This window comes from Pelodiscus sinensis, chromosome 1 (assembly GCF_049634645.1).
Source record: "Pelodiscus sinensis isolate JC-2024 chromosome 1, ASM4963464v1, whole genome shotgun sequence".
Classification (NCBI taxonomy): domain Eukaryota; kingdom Metazoa; phylum Chordata; order Testudines; family Trionychidae; genus Pelodiscus; species Pelodiscus sinensis.
Genome location: NC_134711.1, coordinates 182,543,097 through 182,553,643, shown reverse-complemented (window position 1 = coordinate 182,553,643; position 10,547 = coordinate 182,543,097). Strand labels below are relative to the sequence as shown.

The window sequence follows — 10,547 nt, the reverse complement described above, 5'->3', positions numbered from 1 at the left end:
AACGGGCGTTGAGCCCATGGTGGTTGTTGATGATGATGATGGTGAATGTCTTCCTGCCCAATCTGGCGGGGTGGCCATGCGCGGCATGGTCAGCTGGGCGATAGATCTCTTTGGCTCTTGAAGTGGCAGGATTGCCCTAGCGCAGGTGGGGCACAGTCTCCGTAAACTGGTTCCAGAAATCAGCCTAGACTGGAAAACAGGCTGGCAGGGCAACAGCAGCCTCCCCTCCCCTCCCCTCGCCTCCCACCCGCCAGTGCCGGGCCGGGCCGGGCCACTGCCGCAAGGGGCGCGCGGGGCGCAGTCACCTGGGCAAACGCGCCACAGGCCCTATATGACACGCGGCACCCAGGAGAACTTAGCCCCGCCCCCACCACTGCCGGAAAGGGGCGGGGCTCTTCTCCGTCCCCGCCCTGCTCAGACAAGGGAAGGGGGCGGGGCTTCGCCGGCAGGGGTTCCTCTTTGTCCCTGCCCCTCTGCGCTCCGCTCGTGCGCGCCGCTTCCGCTTCCGGGCGGCGGGCGGTTTGAAGGTGGGGGATGGCGGGCGCGCAATACGTGCCGCCGGGCGCGGGGCTGGAGGCGTCGCTGTCGCTGCTGGAGGCGGAGAGCAGCCGGGGCACGGCGGCCCCCGACGAGCCGGAGGAGCTGCCCATGGTGTTCCTGTGCGCCGGCTGCAAGCGGCCCGTGGGGGACACGCTGGGCTGGGTGGCCAACGAGGAGGAGACCGGCTGCGTCCTGCTGCGCAGTGAGTCCCCGCGCGCGCGAGGCTGGCGGGGGAAGCGAATCTCTGCCGGCCCCCGCCGGCTCCGAGCCCGTTCCTTCCGCTCCGCCCGCCCGCGGCCGTTAGTGACGGTTGGTCCCGCCTGTCTCTTGCAGGCGCCTCCCCCAACGTGTCGGTAGAGAAGGAGCAGAAGCTCTCCAGCCGGCCCGGCGAGTGCGGATGGTGAGTGGGCAGGGCCGAGGGGCCTGGCAGCCGGGACATCCAGGGTCGCGGGCACCGCTGAATGACGACCGGGGCGTGCCCGAAGTATCCCAGCCCCCTACCGCTGGCCTCCCCCACTGCTGGAAGGGGAGAGCAGCCGGGGCACGGCGGCCGCGAGACGGGAGAAGCAGGAGGCGTTGCCCATGGCGTAGCTATATCAACACTAGGGATGTTAAAAAGCGGGTAACTGGGTGAAAACCTTCAAAGCAGCTCCACGCACCTGCAGCCTGCATTGGCTCCCGGCTCCTGACATGTACTGGCTCCCTGCTCCTAAGGAGCTGGCTGCCACCCTGCAGTGTAAGCCCTGATACAGAGGCCATGGTGCAGGATGGCAGCTGACTCCCCAAGAGTGGGGCAGGAACCTGCATGTAACCGTTCCCGTACCGATAACACCAGAGTGATCAGTTAACTGTTTAAATGGTTATTCTGTTACATCCTTAGTCAGCACTTGATTCGTTAAGCAAAACAAAGCCAATTCCTCAGTACGCACATATCCCTTGGGTTGGTGCAGCCTGAATAGGCACAGTGGATACCAGCCACAGACTGAACCTTCTTGAGGTCTGGCTTTGAAACAGCGGGTAATGGTGCACCATGGGTGCTGCTATTGGTCATGCCACTGAAACGATGCTCCCAATCAGAAGGGTTTTATTATGTGACTTCAAATGTCTCCTGCACAAATCTTAAATGGTGAATGAAAATGGAAGAAAACTTATTCAGTTCATAATCATAAAACCCCAAATAGGATAAGGATCTTTTAGTTACTGCTTGGGAGGGAGTTACCAAAAATTTCAATCCAAATACTAGTTTGGAAGTCAATTTTATCTAGTATAGGCTAAAGTATTCTGCTGTATAGCTGAGTAATTTACCTTGCTAAGATCATGCATAGGGTTCAAGGGTTATATATTTGGAATGAGTAAAACAAATGAGGAATCCTGTGGCACCTTAAAGGCTAACTGATTTATTGGGGCAAACCACTTTGTCAAATGCATGGTAAAATGTGTGTGTGCTGATGCATTGGCCTTGTTGGCTTAAAGCCTGAAGTTCAGGTGTTGATATAGCTGCCATATTTGAAACATTTTTCATTATGCTGCAGTTGCAGACTAACATGACTATACTGATTCATAGAATGAAATGAAACAGATATACATGAATATGTGTAATTTTTTGCATTACATAACCACATTTCACTCTTTTTTCCTAATGTGATTTACTGACACAGTGGTAGTGGATACTCTCTTCGAAGTAAGATTAGAAGTGAATGAATTGGAATCAATTTAAATCATCTTTCTAAACAAGTGGTTATATATTTGCTTATAGCATGATTGAAACTTTGTTCTGCTCTGGCTGTTCAATGACCCTTGGGAACATCTACAGATGCACCCCAAAACATCTTGACTATAAGCGAGATTTATTTTGCTTCAGTGTTGACTCAATTGACAGGTAAGGATGAGACCAAATGATTCAAGTTGTCAAATATGCTAATTGATTTTTGCCTTTTAGATTAAATGCCAGGTAGTTTGGGTTCATTACTTAACACTTTTAGCAATCAGATATTTATTATTAAGCTTGTATTAAGGTGAGTATGTGGGAGGGTATTTGGGAAAGGTTATGGATTACTCCTCTAATCTCCTTTTGTTCAAGAACAGTATTCTGTATTGTGGAGCAGGCAAAATATGGGCTGTCGCCAATGTCTTGATCCTTGAATAGGCACCGTGCCTGCTATACCCCCATGTGCCTTTCAAAGTGGCCAGCTGTTGGTGCTTGTACATCACAGCACCAAGGGCCCCATGTCGGGGCATGGAGGCTTCATTCACTGCCCGCACCTCAGCAGAGTCTTGTAGCTCCAATTGGCTAGAAATGTGTGAAGTTTCCCCTTCCCCAAGAGGTGTGTAATGCAGAGATGCCTACTTAAAGCTGCTGGCTACTTGGATCACATGCAAGTCTTGCTAGGCTGTTAGCTGGGAGTCACCTAGGGTAAGTGCCTCCTCGTTAGAACCTGCACCTGGCACCCTGTCCCCTTCCTCCCCCCAACTTTCTGCCCTGGTCACAATCCTAACTTTCTGAACCCCCTCCTACACTCCAGTCCCTCACTCCACCCTCCCTCCTTCACTCAACCTCCATCCCAGATCCCACACTCCCTCGATTAACATAGAAAAGTGCAGCTCTTGACCACTTCCCAAGTTTTTGGAATGGCCCCTCATCTATTGCCCACCCCGTGTTAATGTCTCCCTTACCACAGGACTAAGGTTGTGAAAATATTCCATGTATAATGTTGCCCAATACCTGATATTTACATATTCTTGGGTGTTCTTTTATATAATAAAACTCACAAGTGTATAAAATTACACTAGGTGCCCAACGCAACCAGAAGGTGCCTCTACTTCCAGTCTCATTTGAAAGACTCTGCACACAGATGCCATTGTGATTGCTCACTAAGTGCAAATGGATTCAGATCCATCTTAAGTAAAATTTGTTCTATCTAAACTCAAGGAAAAAGCAGAATGACAATGAGATGGTGAAAAGTGCGTGTGCGCGCGCGCTGATGCCTTTTGCTTAAAGCCTGAAGTTCAGGTGCCGATGTAGCTACAGCACTAAAAACATGTTTGCATTATGCTAAACAATTGATTTAAAACATTTTTCATTAAACACAATAACTTAGTCCAGGATTTAGTTAACTGGTGGACTGATTTAAATCTCTTAATCTTATTTTGAATTTGTACTTTCATTTCTCTTTCTAAGGCAGTGTTCATTTTCATTGGTTGGTAACCATTAAAATATGTTGATTTGCAACTAAATGTAGCCTTTATACTAAATTTTGTGCTTTTTGCTAACCAGAGAGATATACTATCTACAGTTAACCAGTCATATAGCTTAAAGTACATTTATATAGTTAATCTTTTACTTGTGATTTAAGCACTATTTCTGTGAAAATTCAGATTTAGTTAAAGATGCACAGAATATAATTCCTTTAGATAAAGAAGGTAAATAAAGTATTGGGTGTAGTTAATTAATTGAACTGGTTCTAATCACAGTGTCCTTCAAATGTAGAACTAGCAGTTCTTTGAGTGCTTGCACATGTCCATTCCCACATAGGTCTGTACACCCCCCAAGCACTGTTGCTAGAATCCATGGGGCCTGCCAACGATATAGTGGTCCTCTTGGAACCCTGGAGGATTTTTCTTTTCTTGAGGCAACCTCTTGAGGCACTTGTACTCTGTTTAGGAGAGAAATTTTTCAGAGAGTGGTCCTGTAGCACCTTAAAGACTAATAAAAATATATATTATGAGCTTTCATGGGCAAAACCCACTTCAGATGAGTGGAGCAAGAGGTTTAGGTGGAGAGACCATCCCCAGCATCATGCAGAGAGACTGGTACCAAGCCTTAGGAGGAAGTCCAGTAGGTCTTGGCAGATTCGGAGAAAACTATAGAGACTGCAGTCTGTCCTAGTGGCTTTTCCAGACAAGGCGCTTAGTGACACCAAGGGCCAGCCCTCAGCAAGATGACAAATCCTCATAGGCCTTGTGAAAGCAGGTAGCTTCAAATGTGAGTATCCAAGCAGAGGTGGTCAAGAAGGTTGCACGTAGTCTAATGGAACCTTATCACCAGTGAGATCATTCAGAGGTAAGGCCACACTGTAGGATACCATCATGAAACTGATCAAGGCTCTGTCAAACCCCTGCCTGCCTCCCTCTGACAGCAAAGTGCACAGAGCATAAGCATTTTGTACAGCTGAAGTTCTGAATTGCTTTTTCCCCCCCTCACTCTCCTCTGGGATCCTTGTTGTGCCTGCCACCAGATAAAGTGCTTCTATGCTTAAGGCAAAGAGGGCCAGTTTCCTTGGTTCATTTGAATGGGAGACGTATTCTTTGACTCTAGATAATGACCCAGCAAGAATGGTTGGTTTGCTATGATTTTAATATGTGGGAGTTCATGATTAAATCCAACCCTCTTTTCTTCCAATACTACATGCAGGAGTTCTCCTTCCTTATCAAGAAAGGGAATTCTGAGGCTTATGCTGCTAATTTTGCAGCCAGGTCAATGGCAACTGTGGTGACAATGCAAAGGAGTTCATGGTTGCTTCCTTGGGACTACTTAACAAGTTGCAACAAAAGATCAGGGCCTCCCATCTGAGGGAATATTGCTCTTTTTTGAAGCAAATGGATAGCAGGCTGCATTGTCCCAAAAGGACTCAAAAGCAACCTTGCAATCTGAGGGATTCTTGACCTTGCTGGCACGGTCCAGAAAGCAGTACGGGCCACAATAGACAGACTGCTATGCTACTTCTATCAGCTTTCTAGGCAGGACCAACACAGAAGGAAAAATAGGTTTAGATGCAGATCTCCTCCTCCTGTTCTCAACAGCAGGCTCCACTGAACCTGGACGTGGACACTGAGGATAATGAAGACACTTGTTTTCACATGTTCCATGTTGGCACTGCTATCCCCCTGCATCTGATTCAGCTCCCCTCCTTATTTTCCAATTGCCTTTAGTATTTGGATGCCTGTACTAAGCTCATGTTTGACTTCTGCATCCTCAACACAATAAAACTGGATTACACCATCCAATTTTGATATTCTCTGGTCTTTCTTAACAATGTACTGTGCGGTAGTTCAGCAGGCCAGAGATGTTTTTGTCTTTGGCTGGGCAATCTTGCAGTCAGCCTGTTCTTGAATTCCAAACCCACCTCCTATGCAACTGCCTGTGAGCTACCTATATGGGAATGACACAGAAGGAGAAAAAAATACTAACCTTTCTATAACAGTTGTTTTTCAAGATATATTGCACGTGTCCATTCCAAGATCCACTCTCCGTAACCTCTTTGGAGGTAGCTGTCAAGAGGAAACTAAAAGAACAAGGTCGGCAGGCTCCTTTATACTGGTTCCATATTCACTCAGCACCAGAGTTCTCTAGATTTGACATGGTGGATACTGGTAGAGGAAAAATTTCCAGCAACTGTACTGTGGGCATGGACACACCTACGTAGGAATGGACACATGCCACACATCTCAAAGAACCGTCATGTAAAGGTTAGATAGAAGGGCTATCTCATTCTCTCAAATAGCTTTTATTCAGAGATTGGAAGAGGAAAACAGTGTCATTTTTTTTTTCAACTCCCAATTAGTTTAATTTTGAAAGTCAGTCATTGAACTCAATTAGACTGAAACTAAAATGAGGAAAATATTCTCTATACCTGCAAAAGAAGCTACTGTTAAAGATGGTTAGCACTTCAGTAGACTGTTTCCAGATGTGTCCAATAACTTCAATTAGTTCAGTGATTTTGATAGTCTTTAAAACTTCACAACTATGTATTACTTTGATAGGGCACATTAAGTTGAGGCCTAACATAAGTTGTCATAATTTAGTTATTGAAATGTTAGTTAAAATAAACCAGTATGACTTGATTTTGTTCATTTAAAAAAAAATCAGTATTTTACTCACATTAACAGCATGAATGTTTTGATCATTGCAGCACTTCCCTTTCTGTCAGAGCTATTTTTATTGCTAACAGGTCCTTTAAGTTGATTATTTCCTTGTTTCACATTATGACTAGTTACATCCTAGGATCCTCAGAAAAACAAGCTATAACTGATGATGAACCTTTAACTCTTGAAAGTCGAGCTGGCTTAGAAGAAGCACTGGAAAGGGTAAGATTTCATTTTAAGTAATTCAGAGGTAATTACAATTTAAGAAGACTTACAGCCATCAATAATATCCTACTTAATAATAATCCCAATAATATCAATAATAATTCCATTTAAACACCTAGGAGTTCAGTCAAACTGATCTAATTTTTATCATTGTCATGTTTCACTTTTCTAGAGTTACCTATAGCTTTTTGTGTGTAGTAGTTCAGAGTTTCTCTAGATACAATTTTGACAAATCTTTTCACTATTGCGTTTTTGACCAGTTTGGTTTGAAGCCATAAAGTGAAATAATTCTGATATATTTTTGATTCACTAAGGAAGGTAGAATGCAATTCAACATTAAATCACTCTCTGATATAAGCAAACTTGAAATATTTTTCCGGTGTTTAAAATTGTTTTTTATAGCTATGAAAATGCCCTTATTATTACTCATAATCATGTAGCCAGGACAGTAAGTAAGATAACAGATGGAGGAAACCTCTGAGAGAAGCTAAATTTGTATTACATAAGTTAAACATAGTGAAACTTTAAGCTAAGTGTCAGATAATTCTGTGGTGGCTACATTGCTGCAATAAATTGTCATATTTAGGGATGTGAAAGTGTAACAGTATATGTGTTTAACCAATGAGCCTGTATTACATGCAGGCCCCTCTCTTCCCTCCCTGTGGTGCTGCCTCTGATACAGAGGCAGCAGCAGAGGGGAAGAGTGTACATGGGAGATGCCCTACCTGCCCCCGCTGTGTAACTGCTGAAATTTTCAATGGTTACATGTTTAGGGATGTTAAAATGCATTTACTGGAATAGTCAGAATTAACTGAAGCGCCAAACATTATGTGAACTCCTTTCAGTGAAGATGGTGAGGAAAGATTAAAACAGAAATGTAATGGTATCTCCTGCAGTCCATACTAGTTTTATAGCAATCACTGGGGTAGCATTATGGTGTTGGTTTTTTTTGTCTTGTAAATTCATATTTCTGGGAAACTTTTTCCAATGTAACAGGCGGAAACCATACTGAAAGCACTTGAGGCACGCCTGTCTATAGTTGAATCAAGCTTTGCATCACGTCATAACAGCTGAAAGAAACGTCATGTATGTATCTTATCACTGGGACCACATGCTTTCTTAATCTCTAGAATATTTTGGCATCCTGCAAAAGCCTTCCAGTGACTGATGCAGTTTTTGCGCTAGTCTTTCTAATGGAACAACAGTGATTTGTGGATGATGTATGTAAAATTTAAAAAATTCCCTCCTGCTGGCATAAATCCATGCCACCTTTATATTTGATATTTTTTTTGTGTGTCTGCCCAGGCTCTGGGCAACTTCCTGAAAGGGTAGTTAAATAGGTTCTCCTGAAGCTGGCTAATGCTGTTTGGAATTCATCTTATGGTATAACTTAGGTTGCCCTTCTGTTGGTATCTGAGAATCATCCAAAATTATCTGCTGAACTGACGTCTGTTAAATTTTTAGCAACTAAAGTAACAAGCCAGCCCTGAACTTTCTTGGAAAAACTATTGGATTGTTTGTCTTTTTTAAATTTATTTTTACAGCCTTCCCTTGACCTGTGCTGCACAGCATTGAACAGTACGATGCAAATGTAGCAGGTTCTGCATTCTAGCTGTGGCCAGAATTTGCTAACTTTCTTTACTGGAAACTTGAAAAAACTTTGCATTGTGGAAAAAATTTAGTTATTGCAGAGCTTAAAATAATTATGAAAAGTCCTTTGACCTTGTTTGAGATGAGGAACAAGTTTAACATGTATACTTAACTAAATATATTGAGTTTATCTTATACTTTAGTGCTGTAGTCTGGATTAATTTGTGCTGATACATTTTGTAATTCTTTTTATTTAAAGGGTTGTGCTCTAATCTTGAAAAACCTAGGATTACTGTAAGCTTGTAAATGGAACAAGGATACTTGGGCAATCAATGTAAATGTTTAAAGTCTTGTAAATACATTTCTAATAAAAATAAAGAAACTACTTCAATGACTTGCTAGCTTTCTTCAGAACTTGATGCACTTTCTGGCCCTTGAAACTTTGTGCAAATGTGTAACCTAGGTAATGTGTAACCTAGGTAACCTAATTTACCACAGATTTGTGAGGAGGCAGTGGCATGCTCTGTTCATAACCAGTCAGGGCTCATCTAGAGTACGCTAAAGTGTCGAAAGGGGATATGCAAATTCAGTGGGAATTTGCATATCTTCTGCTGATCTCACTTTTGAAAGCAGAGTGAAAGTAGTCTAGATGCATTTTTTCCGGCAGGCCCCCCCCCCCCCTTTGAAAAGCCACATAAACTTCAATTTTTGACGAAAAGCGACTTTTCGAAAGGGGGGGGGCTGCCGAAAAATCTTCACCTTGACTACTTTCACTTTTGAAAGCTCTGCTTTCAAAAGTGAGATCGGAAGATGATCTGCAGGAATTTGCATATCCCATTTTGACACATTAGTGTAGTCTAGATGAGCCCTCAGTGAAAGCAGGTCATGCTGTTGATTTCCATTTTTGTTTCCCCTTCAAATAAATAACACCAACTATTATGGCCCCATAGTGATTGTTTTTACCCTCTTCATTGTTGCTTTGCTGAAGTTGAACTTGTCTGATGGTCAGATAATCTTAGGTGCCGCTTCAGGTGCTTTTCTATTCATGTTCCATTGTTGGTGGGCATGGCACAATGCACCCTGAATTCCTTGGGCCATTCCTGTGGTCTTGAGTGTCTTTGTCCCTCCTACCCGATGGGTAGGGCCCTACCAAATTCACAGGCCAATTTCATAGTCATAATTTTTTTTAAATAGCAAATTTTATTTCAGCTATTTAAATCTACAATTACAACACCACAACATTTCAGAAGTCCTGCCCCAAAAAGGATTGGGGGGGGGGGGTAGAGGGATGTTGCAATGTTATAGGAGAGTTATGGTTTTGGTATTGTCATCCTTAATTCTGTGCTGCTGCCTGCATTGCTAGGCCCTTAATCAGCAGTTGCCACTCTCTGGCCTCCTACAGCAGCTCAGAAGGTTAAGGGTGCCATGGTATGGAATTGCCATGTTTTCTTCTGCTCTGCTGCTGTCGGAACTGCTTTCAGAGCTGGATGCTTTGCCACCAACAGCTGCTACTCTCCAGCCATCCAGCTCTGAAAGCAGCACAGATGGCAATACTGTGACCCCTTCTGTAAAATAACTTTGCAATCCCCAGCAATTCCTTTTTGGGGTCAGGATCCCCAAGTTGAAAAATGCTGGTCTCCTCTGTTGAAATCTGTATAGTATAAGCACAAGACCAGATTTCGTGATCCATGATTTTTTTTAATGGCCTTGAATTAGTTAGGGCCCTCCTGATGGCATAAAAGACAGGGCCACCCCTTCCGTTCCTTCTATCAGTGGCTAGAAGTCAAACTTGCAGTGTCTGAGTGTCTCTCACTGTGGTCACTTATTGTACTATAAATAGTTCTAATCCTATATACCTAACTCTAATGGCAAACTGCTAGCTTTAGATATATCAAGTACTTACTCCCTATTTTCAGATCCTTATGCCCCAAAAAAGGAGGTTTACCGGGTTGGCGGGAAAGGGGTTTTTGCGCAAAAAGAAAAGTCCACACTACTTTTTTTCCTGCAAAAATGCTTTGCACAAAAATGAATTGCATAAATTATGCAAATGAGGTGTGGTTATATGCTAATCTGTGTGATTTGCGTACTCACTGCTGGTAAAACCAGCTGTGTAGACATAGCCCTTGTGTTCCTCAATTTCACCCCACCAGGGCCTTGTGTGTCATCACCCTCTGATTGTCCTGCCAAGGGTTCTGTGTGACTATTCTCCCTATGCCCTCCCATCATTTTTATGTAGGAAATTGTATGGCGACACCCCTGCAGACTTACTACTAGGAAGAGGAGGAGAGATGAGATGAAGTGTTATGCTAAATGGTATTAATAGTGCCATC

At 43.6% G+C, this 10,547-nt stretch overlaps 1 protein-coding gene across 2 annotated transcripts; it reads left to right on the top strand.

Moving 5' to 3' along the window:
• Positions 1-442: 442 nt before the first annotated feature.
• On the top strand, positions 443-8,602 carry MIS18A (MIS18 kinetochore protein A). Of its 2 annotated transcripts, XM_075910730.1 has the most exons (6): positions 443-742; positions 874-940; positions 2,297-2,419; positions 6,531-6,624; positions 7,624-7,713; positions 8,477-8,602. In XM_075910730.1, exons 1-5 carry the CDS (start codon positions 535-537, stop codon positions 7,699-7,701), a joined length of 570 nt encoding a protein of 189 aa, XP_075766845.1. In that variant the 5' UTR covers positions 443-534; the 3' UTR covers positions 7,702-7,713; positions 8,477-8,602. The 2 variants fall into 2 exon arrangements, with proteins under 2 accessions (XP_075766845.1, XP_075766837.1); XM_075910722.1 differs by having other exon boundaries at positions 444-742; positions 7,624-8,602.
• The last annotated feature ends 1,945 nt before the right edge of the window (positions 8,603-10,547 follow it).